Here is a 20,969-nt window from a genome sequence, read left to right as displayed (position 1 = left end):
CTTCTAAGCTCCAGGAGTAAAACACAGGGAGTTCCGTCTTTGAAAATCATTCTCAAATTTTAAACTCTGGTTTAGAGACACTATTCTCAGAAGAACTATTTAGGGACAACAGATGTGAAATATTCATCCCACCTCTATATTTCATAGCATATATCTTTGGTTACTAAGGAAATGAAAAATAATGCACCACTTCAGAAGTTTTCATTTATTTAAAATATGTTTCCCCTACCACTCGTATTGCCTTTTGAAGCAAATCCTTTCCAACGTGTTTCTCAGAATGTATAAATATATATATCCACCCCAAAATTGGTCTTTTAATTTTGCTGTGAATTCTATCATTACCACAAAATGTTTTCTTTGTCTCCGGCTATGGAAAATGAGGGGTAGCACCCAGAGCTTTAATTACCATCTCTGCTTTCATCTCTTAGTCTAAAACACATGACACTTCCTTGTCACTAGATAAATACAGGCTGGTTTGATGACTTGGCAGAGAAAGGCATGCATATAGTACCTTTGGCTGTAGTTGCTGGGAGTTAGCAGCAGGAAGCTATTACAAGATGAAGTACCATGTGTTTTATGGCCTATTTGGTCCTTGCTTCTTGGCCTTCAGGTGTTATGGCAGACATTGTACTAGTGCCACTATGCCAGTGTTGAAATATATTCAGCTACTAGTTTAGTTGATTTTTGCACATGGAACAGGAGAGAAAGCCATCTTTATCTCAAGCAGCAAACTGGCCTGGGGTGATCCAATCCAGCCACCCACCTACATTCACTTACACCTCCACCTTAGGCACAATTCCACTGGAAAGAGCTCCTATACCATCTCTTATGTTTTCTGCCAAGCAACATGTTAATTTTGGCAAGGCTTCCACTGGATAGGTTCCTAGAAAATTGTGCCTAAAACCATATTTTTCCCAGCTGGTATATATTTTGTGATGCTATCATGGGACCCAAACCTTCTGTCTGAAAATTATTTATTCCCATAAACATGTAGTAGTAAAACTGAACAATGATATATATACAAAAGGAAAACAGTATGTTATATAATATACATCTATATATCAAGAAACATACTGTCTTCATAAAAAAGAACAATCTTGACTGGGGTGCATCTACCCTGTAGAATTAATGCAGTTCACTGCTTGTTTAACTGGCATGGCTTAGTGCTATGCAATCTTGGGATTTGAAGTTTGGTTGAGGCACCAACACTTTTGGGTAGAGAAGGCTAAAAGACCTTATAAAACTACAACTCCCAGCATCGAACCATAGCAGTTAAAGTGGTGCCAAACTACACTAATTATGCAGTGTAGAAGTGTCCTGAGTTTCTTCCTTTATTCATAGGTAAAGGTAAAGGTTTTCCCTGACATTAAGTCAAGTCGTGTCCAACTCTGGGGGGTGGTGCTCATCTCCATTTCAAAGCTGAATTGCCAGGATTGTCTGTAGATGCCTCCTAGGTCATGTGGCCAGCATGACTGCATGGGGCGCCATTGCCTTCCCACTGGAGTGGTATCTATTGATCTACTTACATTTGTATGTTTTCGAACTGCTAGGTTGACAGAAGTTGGGGCTAACAGTGGGAGCTCACCCTGCTCCTTGAATTTGAATCACTGACCTTTCAGTCAGCAAGTTCAACAGTTCAGCAGTTTAACCCACTGCACCACCTCCTCCTTTATTCATACATTACAAAAAATTCCCAAAAAACAAAATAAGGGTAATGTGAAATATAACCTCTTCTACATAGCATTGTGCAAGATCTTCTCTATGAAGGTGAATTAAAGCCATAAAATGTGCATATTTTGGAAGCCCAAACACATTTGCAGGTGTTCATTTGTATATCAGTGTTGGAATGGTTACTCGATTTCACTAAAGTCATTTGGGTCAGACCATTAAAAACACTGCACATAATTCAGCTTGAACCAAAGAACTGCTTGACTTAATTTTCAAGAATTTGAAAGCATAGCCATATTAGTCTGGATCAGTCCACCTGTGAGACTTGAGAAAAAGAAGTTGCAGCATTTTGTATATGGAGTGTACTCTATAGGGGGAAAAGAAAGAAAGAAATGAGAACATTTTCATAATTTGGACTTCCTTCCATTTTGTGAAGTGCCTTTGAACCCACCACGGAACTTGAAGTTTTCAAATGTTGGACACAGCTCAGCTAAATTAACATGGGATCCTGCTCCGAAAAAAGTGAAGGGATACCGGATTATGTATGTTAAGACGGATGGAACAGAAACCAATGAGGTAAGCAGATGTTTTTTAAAAATTAGATGCTGAAGAAAACTAGAATGGGGAGATTATGAATGTGCTGTTTATGATCTGCCTATAAGTTACATGGTGACCATCAGATTTAGTGATTCTCCTCTGTCTGAAGACAGTTTTCAGAACTCAGCAAAACGTTCCAGCCCCAGAAATTTGACAAAGAATGCTCGTAGCTAAATGAATGAATGAATGAATGAATAGCACACAGCTCCCTGCACAAGCCGCCTTGTCATTCCCAACCTCTTGGTTATGCACTAGATATTTTGCATATGTGCCTTCAAATCCTAAGAAACAAACAGCCATGTTCTCAATTATTGGACAGGGTTGTAATTTGGTAACGTTACATTACAGCTTTTAGAAGTGTATGTGTTTATACAGGCTGTTCTTGGTAAAGTGTGCTGCACATACTTCAAAATGTGAGATGTTTGAGTTTTACTTGTTTTACAAGGGACCTTGGATATCTGTCCCAAAAAGTCCTATCCTGATGTCACCTTTGATGTTAGGTTATGGTAAGGATTTTGGATAAGAAGTTCAGGAGTGGGAAAGTAGTACCAATTAGCTTCTTTTACCTAAGAATAAGTTTGGACTAGAGTTCCTCAGTTTCCCACATCAACCCTTTTACCATTTTCTTCTGGGGTTTCCAGTCAACTTTCCCATCAATCTTTTGTACATTCCCATATATATGTTTTGCAGAGCTCTCCAACAATTTAATTACTTCCCAGAACTGATACCATATTTGCCGTGCCCCATGAAGGCCCTCACTGTTTACCCCTAGTTAAGACCTTTTTAGTTAGAAGCATTAATATTTTATGTACAGTTTCTGAGAGTCAGCCTAGACAGCCTCTCTGCATTTGAAGCCTCCATCCCCCTGACCCTTTAAGAATCCCATCAGGGGCAGAGCCTCAAGCAAGGCACTTCTGGTTCTTGTAAGAGTCAGCGTTTTTCATGACTGGAAGGTGAAGAGAGAGGAAGGCCGGAGGGTCTACAAAACAGCACGTTGAGTCAGAGCTGTATTCAAGTCCAATTGAAGTTAAATATTGAGACTATTTTAGAGATAGTTGAACATCATGCAAGAAAGAGACAATAAGAAGAAATAAAGATTCAAGCACCTCAGTTTGGACAGAACAGTGTCTGTCTCTCAAATTTTTTTACCTCTCCTCATAAAGACTTTGTAGTGAGTCTCATGAAGTGAGAAAGTCTAAAATTCTTGTCAATTAATGACTTCTTTCTTGATTCAACTATATAGTCTCCAATCTATGCACCCAGTTCAGCTTCCAAGTTGTTAAGATTGCATGGGGGCAGAACAATATTACAAGTTGTAAAATATATACCATATGATGTTGATAAACATGTTTCAAGTATACATCCTAGTCTTTATTTCGTTTCCCCGAGAGTCCATCCAGGTTCTGTTAGCACTGCTGTGCTGTCACGCGCTGGGCCTGTGAAAGAGTCTGTGACAGTTCGTGTTTTCTGAATGCCCAATGGGACGCCAGGGGTGCCTCGGCTGAGAGGCCCTTCGGATTTCCCCACACAAAGTTCTTTTAGAAGCTTAGAAAGTTTAACAAGGTTCTTTATTAATGCTTAAAACTTCAATAAATCAAACAAATACTTCAAGGCTTTGAATCAACTGGTAGCTTGTTTAAATCTTGTCCACAATGGACAGGCAACTTTCTTCGTAAACCTTTTCTTCCTTTTATAAGGGAAATTCTTGACCCCTCCTTGGGCAATCTGTATTTAGGCTTTGCTGGCATGGGACCCCTACACCCAGTTCCAATTTGCGTTATGGCTGCCACGAGAGGTCCTTACCAGGCCAAAGTCTCTGTGTAGATTTCCAAGATGAAAGAAGTCCTTTGTTTCCCACCGAAGGCTGGCTGAAAAACTGTGGAGCTGTATTTCTCCAGCAAAGAGCTGGCTGTAGAGTTGTGGAACTAAATTCCCCAACAAAGTCTATGCTATAGTTCTCTGTAGAGCTGTGGGACTGGATCCCCCCAGCAAAGCTGTAAAAGACGAAGCTTTCTACAGGTGAAACTGATTCACGTCCTGTACAAAAGGCTTCTCTGTGTGAACTGAACTAGAGGTCCCCTTATTCCCTCCTTAACCCCCCCAAAAAAGGGATGGAACTAAAGAACATAATGATAATTGATGGGTCATTGGCCCTATGATTGCAAACCAAGGGAAGCTACCTTATTGCAAAATGCATGGAACTTTGGAATACATGCAAACACTCAATAGAAAGGAAAGTAAGTTGGAGCTCCTGGTACAGCCATACCAGCACAACTGCCAATTTTCTCTCCTGTTCATTGCCAGGCATTAGGACTCCAGGTGATAGTAGGCTAGCCTTTTCCATGGAAAATTGTGGAGGAATTCTTTGGCTCATAAACAGAAATGCCATTTTGTAGTGGTTTTTCCCCTTCCCAACATTCCCTCTTAAGTGTTCTCCTTTTCAAACCCGGGTGGTCTAGTTCAGGAGCAGTATCTGATGGTGCGTGACAAGAAGGGAAAAGGGTGTGTGTGTGCATTTTCTATAGCCAGGGGGAAGGAAATTATCTGTTTTTCCCCCACTGAGGTGAAGTTTTTGCTAAGCCCCTGAAGGTTGCACTTGAGATCCAGGCCAGGATTCTTTCTTCAGTTGTTAGAAAACCCCTAACTCAAGGCCCGCTCAAAACAAGTCTGTCTTTTACATCCTGATATAAGATTATGGAAGAAACTGTGTTAATTTGCCTTGGGGACTCATCATATCATTTCTAATAGTCGGTCCCCTCCTTTTATTCTGCAGGAAGAGGTGGGTCGTGTTTCAACACATATTCTGAGGAGTCTAACATCCCTCACAGAATATACTGTCGCTATTTTCTCTCTCTATGATGAGGGACAGTCTGAACCACTCACAGGCAGCTTCACCACCAGTAAGTCCAACTGCATTTCTGAAAGCTTTCCAAGTATTTTCTTTCCTTTTCTGCAAAGTAATGTCATTGTAACAATCTTCCACTGTTATGTTTCTTTTAAAAGGAAAAAGAGTGAAAATCCCATCTTTTCATTCATTTGGCAGTCCAGACGCTTTATGTCAATTAAAGTTAAGCCAAAGTCAAATGATAATTTTGTCTATTATTTTTTAACTGTAGTTACACACACAGAAAGAGAAAGAAATTTAAATACAGGAGAACAGAAAGCAAATCACATTTTATGGGTTCCCCAAACAAATTATATAGATTAAACTAACTAACTATTCATCATCTCTAAGTAGTGTTGCCATTCAGGATTAAATTATATTGATTTTGGATACAATTCTGTAACAAATCAGACAGAACCTTTGAGATAAAAAGAAACAGGTCCATTAATTAGAAGGATTCTATTCTCTTGTTCCCTTTTTCTTGTTGATCTTTTTCAAAAGGGAGAAATAAACAAAGTGTAATGAGTAATGATGCACTGCAGTTCTGTAATGACAGAGGTTCAAGGGATTTCAATCTTGTCATTCTTATGACAATCCAACATAGTAAATGCCATTGAAGAGAAATATGGGATAGGAATGACCTAAGACTACATTTAGCTTAAAACAAGTAAAATTTTAACCAAGGACTTCCTGATTCCTGGACTCATGTGTAGTAGTTTCAGTCTTTCCCAAATCCCAAATTTGGACTGCAACTCCTATGAAACATTGGTCTGTAAGGGATCTAGTGACAGTCAGATGTGTTAACATAACTGGCTCATAACATACGGTAACATAAAAAAAGATTTCTCCTGATGGGCCACAAGTAATGTCTCCAAGTCTTGCTTAATGGCTTCAGAAGCTGCTAGTATGTCTTATTTAGTTTATGTGGTACAGCATTAAGATTATGGTATCTAGACTGATTGATAATTGGCAAATAGAGGGAGAAAACATGGAGACAGTAAGAGACTTTGTATTTCTAGGCATGAAAATTACTGCAGAAGACATTTACTTCTTGGGAAGAGAGCAATGACCAATCCTGTAAAATAGTTAAGAGTAGAGACTTCAAGTTCCTGCATTGAACAGGGTTTGACCAAATGGCCTATAAGGCCCTTCCAACTCCATTATTCTAGGTGCCTGATCACAAGAACAATTTCAAAAAAACATATCAAGTACTAATACTTACAAAATGTCTAACCACCTCATCAGATGGGCTACCTTCCCCATCATATGCGGATTGTTTTCCTCTTTTGAGACGGAACTCATTACATGATGTACGTATACTTCTGGCTCCATTGGAAAAGGGGAGAACAAGCTGCATATGCCATTGCCATAACAACATGGGACTTTCCATGTTGCCTTCAGGCCAATGAAGGGAAGCCCGGTGGTGACGCTTCCCTCCTGTGGAATGGGTATTGAGGTAAGGTGGGTAATGCAGGGAATGACAGATTCTCCACACACTCCACCGAAACCCTATGGATTCACCACAATGCATGGTGAATTCTGAAGATAATGTGATTAGAGGCAACTGAACTCATGAAGACGGTATAAATGAACAAAGGAATGGTAGAAGGATTATGAGAACGGAATCTGATTTTACTGAGGCGTTGATGACCACGTTGTTTTGTCTTGTATTGTCTGTCATGTATGTTGTGTTTTAACTAATTGTGATTGTTATATACATTGTATTGTAAACCGCATTGAGTCGCCGATTTAGGCTGAAAAATGCAGTATAAAAATAAAGCAAATAAATAAATAAATAAATAGATAGATAGATCCTAAGTCACATGTCACCCTAGAGGATGCATTTTCTTCTTTCTGCAAAAGTAATGCATCTGAAAAGATAATGTACTTGTGCATTATCAGAAAGCAAAAGCTTGGATCCCAACCAATGTTTTGGTTGTGGGAGTGTGCTCTCAGCATCCGTAAAATATTATTTGTGCTGTAACCCATTCCTCTTGAGTAACAGGTAACACAACACATTAATAAAACATTTGAGAAACATTTTAAAATACAATTATTTTTAAAATATGTCCACTGGCAGATGACCCATGGGCCTTATTTATAATACCATTAACTCTTCTTGTTTGACTTCCTGTGTCATATTGTTTTGCAGAAAAAGTTCCATCACCTCAATACTTGGAAATACATGAAGTATCAACAGATAGTTTTAGAGTCAGCTGGAAGCCACCATCCTCTGATGTAGCTCTTTATCGGCTGTCATGGATTCCCTTAAGTGGGGAAGAAACTGAAGAGGTGAAGGATCTTGCTTCTTATATGGTTTTTAATTTACTTCTAGTAAATTCATTTTGTGAGTGTGGATCATTGTGTAAGGTGATATTGTTCAAAATTCTTATTCTCGAGATGCAATTGAGTCTTAGTATCCAGACTGTTACAAGAATGTTTTCTTCCATGCCAGAATGAAAAAAAGGTTTCACTGTCCTGTTAGCATCATCAATCAATAAATAATAAATGTAAACAAACATACACTGGGATTTCCACAAAATACCACAATTTAAATCCAGTGGCTAGACCCAATTGAATAGACCCATTGAACCAATGACTGAATTATAAGTCAGTGGGTCCATTCTACTTTGAACTAATGATTGGATTTAGACTATTATGTTCTTCAACTAAACATTCATGAAAACAAAGTTCCAGACTGTGAAAAATGAACAGAAACTTTTGTCACCCTACCCTATGTCCATCTATGCAGAAGAAGAAAATATTATTGGTATGAACCTAGAAGAAAGCATTGTAATATGTGGCATCTAGTAAAGGGAATAAATGAATAAACACAGCTTTTCAGAAGTGAGTAGAGGAGCAAACAAGAGCCCATTGAGGAATGGGCATGCTCTGTGGTCACACAAAACCTGTTGAGAAGGAAGACAAATGGAAAAACATGAGTGAGGAAATGAAATGGAGTATCCTGGAAAAGAGCTGGCAAGAGGAAACTTCAAATAGGAACAGAGAAGGAACTCTGCAGTTCTCTGGAGCTTAACAATTGTTCCTTAGGTTTTTTTAAAGCCTATAGTGCATACAGGTTTTGTGAAAATACAAGCTTTACGGTCCATATGTGACTACTTAGTACAACCCAGAGCAAAAAGGGATGACTGGTTTTTTATAGCCCAAAAATGAAAAAGAAGGAAATGTTAGAGAATGAAAGAGAGGGATGAATATAGGGTGTTCTGCAAGTGTGCTTAATAAATTACATAAATAAAGCCAACTTTCAACTTCTCACATTCTGTTATGTATGTAAAACATTTCTGTTCCACCCTGAAGGGGACTCAGGGCAGAGCACAACATTCAATTCTGGAATGTAAATAAACTATAAACAAACATAAACACTACAATCAATTATCCCTAGGGGCTTGTCAGAGCTATGGCCTCAAAGAGCTATGGCCTTTTACATGTTTTGCATGAGAATCTCTTCTCTAAATCAAGCTAAGAAAGATAACCTATTTTTTCATTTCAGATTGTCTTAAGTGGAGAAGTGGATACACATGACATTGAAGGCTTGCTACCTAACACAGAATATGAAGTCTCCTTGGTAGCTATCTTTGATGATGAGAGTGAAAGTGATGTTGTGGCTGTTCTTGGAACTACACGTAAGACAGAGCATATTATTATCTCTCCCCATTCCCCTGTGAATAATGTGTAGGAAAAGATACAGCTCTAGCTTACATTGATCCCTTATCATTAAGCTGTCATGTATGGTAATATTTTCTTATTTCCTTGATGGCAGTGGCAGATGTTGGGTCTCATACTGCTGGATCCATTCCAGGTTTCCATTAGTTTGAAAGGATCTATCTACAGTACCAAACCTATGTAGGAATAGTGCTCAGCACCTTGGACAGGCTTGATAAAGCCTACTGTTCCCAAACTGTGTGCCATGGAACCCTAGCACTCCACAAAAACCTTAAATATCTTTTAAAAGGCTTTTTAAAAAAAAATCCATGCAATTGTCCAAAGATCTTTTGAAATTTTAACATACCTCTGCTTTAAAAGCAAAACTTGAAGCTGTACCACTAAATGACTACTGGGCAGGACTGATAGATGTATATAGCTGTCAGTAGCCAGAAAGGCTATTTGTGCAATGCTTACCTTTATGTCCACCTAATGATACAAATCAGACTTTTTAGCTTTGGCTTACACCAAAGTTTAGGAGTAAGTTGGATGTTGCCTTGGATTTACTTATACAGCTGTTTATTTATTTATTTACTTATACAGCTGTTTATTTATTTATTTATTTATTTATTTTATTGACAGTATTTATACCCTGCCCTTCTCACCCTGAAGGGGACTCCCATTTACAGAATACACACATATGGCAAACATTCAATGTTGATTATACACTTTATACAATAATACACTTTAAAAGGATAGACAAACACAAACAGAGGTAAAGACAGTTGTTCCCATCATATTTCCGGCATCTTGGAGGCAGTTCTCGACTCCAGCCATTGGGGGGGGGGGTGCTGTCACTCCATCTTCCATGCCGAGGAGCTTTCCTCTTATCGATTGATGTCCTTAAGGGTGCCTTTTTTACCTCCGTACTAAAAACAGTACATTTATCTACACACATTTCTGCTTTCAACCTGCTAGGTGGGTAGGTGAGCTGGGGCTAATGGCAGGTGCTCACCCTGACCTGGGATCAAACTGCTGACCTTTTGATCAGTAGGATTTTTCTGCAGCACAGAGGTTTAGCTTGCTGTGCCAAGTATGGTCCCTTAGACATAAAACCCAGTTACAGAACTTTAAATCAGGCCTTCCAGACAATTAAATCAATGAACTGATTCAAGTAACCCAGATGGGGGTGGGAGGGAGGTGGGGAGAGGGTGGTAAGGGTGGGTGGGGTGGGGGGTTTAAAGGGGTAATTAATCAAGATATACAGTAAAGGGAAGCACAATTGGAACCTGTATCCTAGCCATAAAACATTGTAATCAGTTTTCGATAGTATCTTTTAGATGGCTAAGGTTCGTATTGTATTGTTTTGTTATCTGTATGGAGAAAATAATAATTTTTTTTAAAAAAAACACCCAGTTTCAAAACTATTTTAAGTACAAAAATGAAACAATTACATTCATCACTTCAGATGTGAATGCAATAGTTTCCTATACCAAAATAAATGTTTTTGGTTATATTTAAAACATTTTCTCTTCTATTTCCAAACCTGCAAAGCACTCAGGCAATAGGAGTAGATGAAAGAAGGAAGAACTTTGTGGGTTCACAATGCTGAGGGACAGAGTTAGGGTTCTGCAGGAAGATCAGGAACAGAGTAGGATTCCGTGGGGAGAAAAGTCTTCTGAAGGGTTCCGTGATGTAAAAGCTTGGTAACTGTTAGCTTAGATAATGCCTGGCTAGATTCGCTGGCCCAGTGAGCAGCCAGCCATCACTGCTTGAAGGTAAATATCCTGTATCTATTCAAGGATATTTGTAAATGATGCAGCAAATCTGAGGTCATTTTTGAAGCTCCAGGTTCCTGTAAGATCAACATTTTTTTAAAAAAAGGTGTTTTTCAAGCCTGTGAAATAACTGCCCAATGTCTGTAGACATTTCAAGCTATATTACATCATCTTAAGGCAATTCATAGTGAGAAGACTTGCTTATCTGGAAAGAAAGAAGCAGCATATGTACACTTTCTTCCTCTCTATTCAGATTAGCTTCTGCCACCAGATGTTTTGCTTCCAGGGCTGTATGAAAGTGGGAAATCATTAAAATGCTGGTGTTGAAATGAAATTTTATATTATCATTTATCATTCCAGTTGAAGTGATGACTACTGAAAAGACCACCCTAACCACAGCAAGCACTACAACTTCTCAGCCTACAACAGCAGGTAGCAGAATATACAACATTATTGATGTGTTGGAATTTAATGTAAACAAATATTAGAATTTTATTATATCGAAATTAATAAAATTGATTACATTTTAGAATCACTTAATAATAATAGAATGATCTTCCAACAGTTGCTGTAATGTGAAGTTTAACATTGTAAATCGACTTCAAAATATGTCATATTGTTTCAGTCTTTCGAACAGGAATAAGAAATCTTATTATAGATGATGAAACTACCTCAAGCTTGAGGGTGAAGTGGGACATTACAGATTACAGTGTTCATCAGTTCAGAGTGACATATCTCACTGCCGATGGAGATCGTGGTGAAGAAGCAGTAAGAACGGTTGGTATGAGTTTTTACATGGCTTTGGTTGGGTTTTCAAAGAGAGTTTCATAACAAAGAGGGGAAGGACATTATGTGAATCCTTCCCATTTTGCAAGCGGTGTAGCAGATGCAAATAACAGTCTTGTTCCACATAGTATTCAGTATTTGAAATTGCTGTTATAACTATTTTTAAAGCAAGAGTTTAGCTTTGCTTGCTAGTACTCTATACTCAAAGTCCTCATTTTTCAGGAGGAACATGAAAGATTTCTTTGCTGCTTCTTTGACAGAATGTTATTTCATGTTGCATCTTGTACTCTGTCTTTTTTAATTGCATCTGTATTTCTCTATCAGTAAAACACCAAAAAGAGTGATTAATTGACAATAAGTCTCTGCAAGCTGTTAGCCTTTCCACTTCCATTTCTTTCTTGAAGTTTTGGTAGAAAGTGTTTTAATGCCATCTTTTGCACCAAATGTGGATGACTCCTAAGTTGCAAAAATAAACACCCTTTTGAAAGCATGTCCACAATCCTACATTATTATTATTATTATTATTATTATTATTATTATTAGATACTCAACAAGATCAGTAAACAGCAAAGAAGATCTATATGCTGGCTTTTGTATTGGGTAACACTTCAGACACTTCCCAAGTGTCTAGGACTATGTAATGTATCGGTGAATAATGCATGCAGACCTGAGTAGGGTGACCTTTTGCATCTGACAGATGGTAATTTTGTCAGCACCAATTGTTTTCAAGTGCTGGCCAAGGTCTTTAGGTACCACACCCAGTGTGCCGATCACCACTGGAACTATCTTTAATGGCTTGTGCCAGAGTCTTTGCAGTTTGATCCTTAAATCCTTGTATTGTGCAAGCTTTTCCAGTTGCTTCTCATCAATTCTACTGTCGCCTGGGATTGCAACATCAACAATCCATACTTTTGTTTGTTATTATTATACATATTATATTTATTTATACTCCACTTTATCTCTCCAAATGGGACTTAAAGCGGCTTGACGTAAAAGCATTAGAATACAATTTAAAATATACAAACGTTCAAATATTAAAACAGAATAAAAAACAAACTGCACTACAAAATTCACATATTCAAAATTAAAAAGCTATGAGCTCCCACTAGCAGTGCGAAGTAATACAGCCAGATCCAGGTTTAAACGCTCACTAAGTAAGCTGTAAGGAAGTGGTAATTCCCTTTTGGTCTTCCTGATGTTGAGCTGCAAATCTCATAATCCTTCCCTATGTTGATTGTAGATGATGGGAACTACAATCCAGCAACATTGAAAGGTTCACATGGTGCCCATTCTTGCTTTTTGGCCTTTGTTAATATAAATTCACTATTTTGTGAATGGTGGTGATGACTATAGGTATTTGCAACATTTGAAATGGTTAAATTTCTATCTGTTTCTGCTAAACCTGGCCCCAGACCAATATGTACTCATTATTTGGCACATGTGCTGCTGTGCTCCAGATGTACGATATCACCAAGAAAGATACGCTGAACAGCTGAGGCTTTTCCTGTGGTTACACTGCATCTAGCCAAGCATTTGCCTTAATGACAGGAGTTGGAAATCAGTTCCCTAAAACACTCGAGGCTCGAGCTTTGTTTCATCTCTTGACAATCACATATGATACAGCTCTGCATTCTTGTCATCTCTCAGAGTGATGGTTGTTCAGGTTCTGACTTCAGTGGACACTTTCCATATTGTCTCCCTGGATGCCAGGAAAGCCCCTTGACTTCTTGCCATGAAACTCCCTCCTGTAGAGGATTTTTCAGCTGTGTTCTAGATTTTCATACAAGCCATGCCTGTTTAGCTTCACCATTCACTTGACATAAAGAGAGGACAGGTCCAAAAATGCACTCAACACTCACCTCTGGCTGTCCATTCTGGGGAAACATCACTAATGTCGAACAAGCTGCCTTTAAGGCTAGTGTATGCATTGCTATTGATCTTTTCAACTGTGTACACTTGAGATATTTTGAAGAGGTTTACATGGAGGTTAGAGCAATATTTTGCTTTGAGCACCAGTTTGGAAGGAAAGACAGGGTATAAATATAGTTAAAATAACCAGATGCAGTAGTAACAACAACAGAAGCAATAGCTGTAGGAATATTTGGCACCAATAGCAGAGTAAAATACACCATTATCAGTGCTACATATCGGCTTATAGCAGGAAATAGGAGAAAATATACAGAATGCTCTGGTAAGGTTTTGAAAAGGTAGAAATGTACTTTTATTATTTTGTGCAATACATCTCATGTAAAAGAGTACATAGACTAAAGAACGTTACCTAACTTTGGTAAAAAAAACTCCCTAATTCTGACTCTCGTGTGTCTCTGTAAGGCATCTTGAGGCAGATAAATCTTATTGCTCTTCAACCAGCAAAATCACAAGACAACACCATGTTGTGATTTAACTATGGGCAACTTTTATTATATGTTACCAATCAATCTCTGTGTGATCTGCCAATCCATTTTACAATTCAACGTGAACTTGAACTTGACCTTGACCTTGAACATGAACGAACTTGAATTTGATATTTACTCAGATGAGGTGGTGGCCCCACATGACCACGTCATTCTCCGACCAGGGTGAGACACCATGGTTCCAGGATGCAACCCACATGTTGCTCCCATGGGACTCTCCAGGTAACGGGTGGAGACTTTAGCACACTCCCCTCTCCTGTGGTGCACACCAGTATATGCATGTATATGTAATACGTTTTGATGCCCTCTCAACCCAATTTGCCTAAATTGTGCAGTTTAGGGTAGGCGGAACCCTCCCCCCCCCCAGAACATGGGGGTTCCTACTCGGTCCCTAACAGCAACCCTTGTAAAATGTAGCGGTGGCGAGTGGGTGGGTCAACTTCTTTGGCCGAAGTGAGCTGAGCTAGGCTCACCTTCCCTTGGCCCTACTCGCAATGAGTCCCCGCTAGGACTCTTTTGTCTGTCCCTTCACTGGAAGAGAGCAAAGTGCTTCCTCACTTTGCTCCCTTCCCTTCCCCTCCCCCCATGCTGAAGACAGGAAAGGTGTTATGCTCATAATCCACAGTTTAAGAAGCAGTGCCCTAAGCAACAGGTTGCATACAATGTAATTGCCCTGATTTCTCAGGAACAGTCCCAGTTAATCTTCAGTCTTCCTACCTTTTCTGCTGCTTTTGAAATGTTCTAGTTTGTCTCTCTTCCTCTTCCTCTTCCTTTCTCCTTCAGTTTCCTTCAGTTGCTGCCAACTGAATTCAAAGTGCAAAAGTAGTTTGTGCTCCATTAATATAGAAGTGACTCGAAGGAGTTGATGTCTTGTCCTTTTCAGTAGAGTCAGGCAAAAGTAAACAACTGCAACCTCTATTGACTTAGATTTTCTTCCTCACTGGTAATTTCTTTCTTCTTGTCTGCCTTCTGATATTGCTTGGCTACATGTGTCTCAGTTTCCATTTGTGAAATATTGGTGGGAATCTATTTGGCCACTATATGGACAAAATATCAGATTATATCACATTTTGTGTAATGAAGTATGATCAAAGTATGATCCCTCTTTTTTCATGATGCACACTTTGATAATGTTTAATTTAAAAGTTAGAATCCTCCAATCTTGGCGGTTTTAATTCTATTGTATTTTATCAGCATTGGCAAAGATAACTTATGGCCATATTGCTAGACTCCATCTTTTCCAACCATAGCTAGACCCTTCATTTCATTATTCATGCTCTGCATTTCCATATAACTCCTAATTTTGAAAAAAAAACAAAACCTCTCCCTCCACTAAATGCACCTATATTTATTAACCACGCACCATTTTGAAAGCACTAAACTGACACAATGGCATTGGGTTTGCAAGGCCTAACTGGGGCTATTAATGATCAGGAATCTTGGAGATGTCTTGTTTATAAATCTCTATACGTTGAAGGAGGCTTGATGGCATCCAGCAATAACAACACTCCTGTCTCTCCAGTCAGAGAAAGCAAACCATTCTTAACAGAATATGTTACTTACACAATAAGTTATACTTACACAATAAGACTGGTTATTTGTGTCAAGATAAAATGAAATGATAGAATAGAAACAACATATCTGGGTCATATCAAAAGTTTAAACATACCTGTTTTAATAACAATTCACAGCACAAAAAGTGAAGGAAACTTGATTTTCTTCAATAATATCATCAAACGCCAATTTTTCAGATTCATTGAGATGTTAAACAACCCACAAAATAAATCTGTAGTGTCACAATAGTAAAAGAAAATGCTGATAACGATGATGCAACAATGCTAAATGCATATAAAAAGAGTTTACACCTTCATGTATAAAATCTTCTACATCTCTGATTTAAATTCAGAAATCATGGCCCTTCTCTCGATCCCGCCTGCCTCACAGGCACGTCTGGCGGGGACGAGGGAGAGGGCCTTCTCGGTGGTGGCCCCCCGGCTGTGGAACACTCTCCCTGCAGACATCAGACAGGCGCCCTCCCTTATGTCCTTCCGAAAAAGCCTTAAGACATGGCTGTTCGAGAAGGCATTTAATTAAGTGCTATAAAAATGTGGTAAAGACGACTGGAAAGGAACAAGGAATATGAGATTGGTTATGATTCCACTATGAGACGAAGCGGATTTTTAGTGTAATTTTGTAATTGTTGTATTGTTAATATGTTGTTGTAATTGCCTCTTTGTAAATTGCCTTTTTATATGTGTTGTACACCGCCATGAGTCGCCCTAAAGGGCTGAGAATGGCGGTTAATAAATGCATCAAATAAATAAATAAATAAATAAATAAATAAATAAATAAATAAAATTGTTGGTTCCAAATACATTTCATTGAGGCAAGGGGTGTAACATCTTCACATACGTAGTAGAACACAAGGTTCCCCCGCCTTTTCTTTTTGTGCGGTGACATTGAAACACTCCTAAAGACTGAGATGGGGGTGGCATCAAAGCTGATTCTCAGTCTTTTTTGGTTTGTCATTTTCCCCTCCCTGTACAGGTAATGGTCCCTGGAAGGCAAAACAATTTGCTTCTTCAGCCTCTGCATTCAGACACTGAATATAAAGTTATGGTCACGCCTATTTTTTCTGATGGGGAAGGTGCCAGCTTATCAGTTCCAGGAAAAACCCGTGAGTATAAAGAATTTCTCTTTCCATCAAGGTCATAATGTAAGCAAATACAGGGTGAGGCAGCATAACTTCCTTTTTTCAAAACTTATTAAAACCCAATGTATGAATCAGAAATTTTTATTTTATTTTTTATAATATAAGTGCATACCTAAAGTTTTGTTTTACGTAGTTTTGAAGATCAAATTAGGTAGGTGACTTCCCCCATTCTCCATTCTCCATACATGGAGTAAACCGATTTCTGGTGTTTGTCATGCCTCTTGCCAGCATAGAAGCATTATGTTAACAATTTCTTCCTGGATGTTGGTCTTCAAATATTGTAGGGTCCTTGGACAGTTCACATAAACACGGGATTTCAAAAAAACCCATAGAAAAAAATCACAAGGGGCCAAATCTGGAGAGCGGGCTGGCCACGCCAAATCCACTCGAAAAGTAGGCCTCAACGGCAAAAGCACGCTCCTCACTGTTCCAACACATGATGGCGACTGAACTGTGTCAGGACAAAACTTTATACTCCCACCTCTCGAATGAGACCACTAGTGCTCTGCTACGTCTTCAACCAACTGAATGGCGCGCATTTTAAAAAAGGAAGTTATGCTGCCTCACCCTGTACAATCAGGCTTCTGCATTTGCAGTGGTTAGGGCACAGGTCCCTTCCCCCAATAAATAGCAAAACTACATTTATTTTAAACCCAAGATAGCATCTCCTTAGAACTTTCTAGGACTCTTCTGCCAGAAGTTGTCCAGAGAGTCACACTGGAGGACCTAGAGATTCTAAAAGAGACCATATAAATCAAATCTGAGAACGATCAAAACCACAAAAATTAAATCTGCAAATGTGGAAGCCCGGATGTATCTGCTTTGAACCAAACTGGGACAAACCTGGAAAAGTATATAATTCATGCTGTGTTTTCTTTCTAGTACCCTTATTTGCCCCACAAAATCTAAGAGTGTCTGATGAATGGTACAACCGACTGAGGATTAGCTGGGATGCTCCCCCCTCACCTACAATGGGATACAGGATTGTGTATAAACCTGTAAACAGTGAGTGCCAATACAATTTATTTCTATTTTCTGTAAATATGCTACTTGCTTGTGAGTTTAGACATGTAAATACCATGCACATGTTTACTCAAGAGTAAATCTCACTTTGTCCAGTGAGGCTTCCTCCTTTTAAGTTTGTATTGGATAGCAAGCAACCATGGAGAGGAACTAAAAGTCTTGTGCAGTTCTTTTATGCTTTTTTTTTTTTTGCAAACTTCGTTTATTGTAGGAAAAAAGTTTCAGCTGCTTAGATTATCATTTGCAGACTGTGAAGTAGGGAATAAGATTTCTATTACACCTGTTTTCCCAGCCAAAATGCTCTCTCAGCTGTTTTAACTAATCTGAGGGAAATATGTAAGTGTATGTATTTTCTTACCATGGAGGGTCAGGGGTATAATCAGCTGAAAATGGGGGTGTTGGGTGTAGGAAAATCGATGGCTGAGTTCCACTCATATGACATTTCTCTCATTCCCCAATGCTCTGTTCCCAACCTTAGATGTTCAGTTTTGTAGATCAAAAATTAGCATGTAAAAATATTATTCTTCACTCTAAAGTAGGAGCAGAAAATTCAGTGTATATGTGTCTTGATAAATAGTTCTGTTTTAAAGACTTATTTACAAGGCTGTATTAAATCCCATTAAATATGATTTTATTGTGGTGATTTCTAAAATGTTTTTCATATAAAGTCTATTCATTTTAAGCTTTTAGAATTAGATATACAGGACTTTTCAGAAAACGAAAATGCCAGAACCAATATACAGATGGGGAGTGAAAGTCCTTTAAGTGTAAATGTTGGCCATAATCATGTTTAGTAAACATACCATTTCTATCAGAGTTTTTTTTTTAGGCGAGGAGAGGGTGGAATATTGTTTATACTAATATTAAATATGTAAATTTAATATTACAGGAAGGGAGATTCCACCTGAACATTAAGAAGAACTTCCTAACTGTGAGAGCTGTTCAGCAGTGGAACTCTCCACCCCAGAGTGTGGTGGAGGCTCCTTCTTTGGAAGCTTTTAAACAGAGGCTGGATGGCCATCTGTTGGGGATGCTTTGAATGTGATTTCCCTGCTTCTTGGCAGGGGTTGGACTGGATGGCCCACAAGGTCTCTTCCAACTCTATGGTTCTATGATTCTATGAATAGCACAGCCAGAATGGTTGATCTTCAAAATAATATCAGAAAGAGCAGGAGCAAAATCTGGGACTTTCTGGTCTTTTTAATCACACATATTCTCTAAGTCACTGATACAGGACTCCAGCCAACTTTTTTTTAGTGATCAGAGACAAGTAAAATGATATTATGAAATGTAGATTTACCAAAATATTTATTTTTTGGCCAAAATAAACTGTGTTCTTTCTTTCTTCCTTTCTTCCAGTCCCTGGGCCAGCCCTCGAGACTTTTGTGGGAGATGATATCAACACTATCCTCATTCTGAATTTGTTTAGTGGAACGGAATATAACGTTAAAGTATTTGCTTCATACTCAACAGGATTCAGCGATGCCTTAGTAGGTGTAGCCAAAACATGTAAGAATCTTCAATTTCTTGTTATCCAGCTTGTAGTCTCCATGGGCCATATTTCAATCGCAGAGGTATGCTGTGAACAGAAATCTGAATGGAATCATTTCCCTTCCTTGTTTTTTCTTGAGGAAATATGGTGTTTGTGCTGTTAATATGACACCTGGGATGTTTTCATGAGTATCATAAATAATGTTAGACACCACAGAACCTCTGCTGAATATTGTGGATTTGGTACAGGAAATAGAACATAAGTATTTTAAAATCAATGGGCATTGTGATTACCACAGCACTATTAAGTTATAGTGGAACTTATAGTCTATTCAAACCTAGGGCTCTTTCACACTACACAATTATAGCATGGAGATTCCACTTGCAGATATTGTCATTGTTTGTGAAGGAGGAGGAGGAAGACAGTGGCCAGAAGGAACTGTAGTTATTAAATATGTTGGTTAGGATAACCAGGTGATCATTTAAACTATGAGGGTTGAATGAAAAGGCATGCCTCCACCTTTGTTACTTGGGTTTGGATGGGAATATTTTAATAAATCGAACGCAGAAATAATCCTTAGAATGTGCTCTTTAACTACCACTATTCACTTTTCCACATAATCACCAGACAATTGGATACATTTCTGCCAACAATGAACAAATTTTCTGAAGCTGTCAAGGAAGAAGTCAACACTCTTCTTGTTGTTTCCACAACCAGCGTCTCACAGTTCTCTCAACGTCTTCATCAGAAGCATAATCTTTCATTATCGGGAACAGATGGAAGTCAGATGGTGCTAAGTCTGGACTGTATGGAGGATGTCATACAGTGGTGAAATCCAGTGTCTGAAGTTTCAAATTTGTGCGCTTTCATTTCAGGCATCAGCATCCCGGGTACCCATCGTGCACAGATCTTCTAGTAGCCAAGTCAAGCAAAGCAATAATGTGACCTACACGTTCTTGTGAAATGCTGATTATGCTTGAAATTTCTCTCTGAGTGATACGACGATTTTCCTGAATCAATCTGTCAACCTTTTGCTTGTGAAACTTGGTGGTTGCTGTCACAGGATGTCCAGCTCTTTGTTTGTCAAGCAAGTCAGATGCCCCCACCTCAACATCTTTAAACTTACTCACCCAATGATGCACAGTACTCACATCAACACAATCACCATAAACAGCTTGCATTCTCTGATGAATCTCCTTTGGGGTGACACCTTCTGCTGTCAAGAATTCAATGACTGCATGTTGCTTAAGTCGCATTGACCGAGCATCTGCGCAGGGTTCCATACTTCGCACTTTAACAACACAACCGTTCAATGCTAAGGCTTCACACCAAAATGGAACTATAGAAGAGGGTCTACTGAACAAGCCAGTACCTACCGCATACCAGTACCGCCATCTGTTGACGAGTTACAAAGGTGGAGGCATTACTTTTCATTCAATCCTTGTAATTCTTCATCTTCAAGGAGCTTGGAGACTTTAATATCTGAAACAGCACTACCACCCAAAGCTACATTACAATTAACATTTGAAACAATGCAGGGAAGTTACTTTCAAAACAGCTCCTGAAACTGAAATGTCTATGTGGATGGATATAAAGTGTGAATTGTTTCTCCAGGCAATTTTTTTACAAAAAATTCTAACATTTAGAAAAAATAGCTGTTCCTATCTTAGTAGTAGAGTTTTTTTTTAAATGTATTCACACATTTCCCTCTTATACATTATATGATGATCATTTCTACCTGTATCCTCCATTGCAGTGTACTTAGGAGTGACAAATGTAGCAGCCTATCAAGTTCGAATGACAAGCATGTGTGCCCAGTGGCAACTTCACAGACACGCAACGGCATACAGGATAGTGGTAGAATCTGTTGCTGGTAAGTTAGCATATCGCATCATATTCATCAGATATTAAAGCATTCTGTTACCTTGTTCTGAAATAATATTCACCACAA

The 20,969-nt window shown here is 38.7% G+C and overlaps 1 protein-coding gene across 3 annotated transcripts in view; it reads left to right on the top strand.

The window, feature by feature from the left end:
* Nucleotides 1-20,969, top strand: part of COL14A1 (collagen type XIV alpha 1 chain) — a 143,943-nt gene that overhangs the window by 59,593 nt on the left and 63,381 nt on the right. For all 3 annotated transcript variants that reach the window (XM_060775831.2, XM_060775829.2, XM_060775830.2), the window contains 10 exons: nucleotides 2,105-2,244; nucleotides 5,039-5,165; nucleotides 7,302-7,441; nucleotides 8,661-8,793; nucleotides 10,951-11,022; nucleotides 11,216-11,367; nucleotides 16,338-16,467; nucleotides 17,386-17,508; nucleotides 18,886-19,035; nucleotides 20,775-20,891. In XM_060775831.2, the coding sequence (XP_060631814.2) occupies nucleotides 2,105-2,244; nucleotides 5,039-5,165; nucleotides 7,302-7,441; nucleotides 8,661-8,793; nucleotides 10,951-11,022; nucleotides 11,216-11,367; nucleotides 16,338-16,467; nucleotides 17,386-17,508; nucleotides 18,886-19,035; nucleotides 20,775-20,891 (1,284 nt within the window). The remainder of the gene's footprint in view (nucleotides 1-2,104; nucleotides 2,245-5,038; nucleotides 5,166-7,301; nucleotides 7,442-8,660; nucleotides 8,794-10,950; nucleotides 11,023-11,215; nucleotides 11,368-16,337; nucleotides 16,468-17,385; nucleotides 17,509-18,885; nucleotides 19,036-20,774; nucleotides 20,892-20,969) is intronic.

The sequence above is a fragment of the Anolis sagrei genome, chromosome 4 (assembly GCF_037176765.1).
Source record: "Anolis sagrei isolate rAnoSag1 chromosome 4, rAnoSag1.mat, whole genome shotgun sequence".
In the NCBI taxonomy this organism is placed as follows: Eukaryota; Metazoa; Chordata; class Lepidosauria; order Squamata; family Dactyloidae; genus Anolis; species Anolis sagrei.
This window is presented reverse-complemented; position numbering and strand designations above follow the sequence as displayed.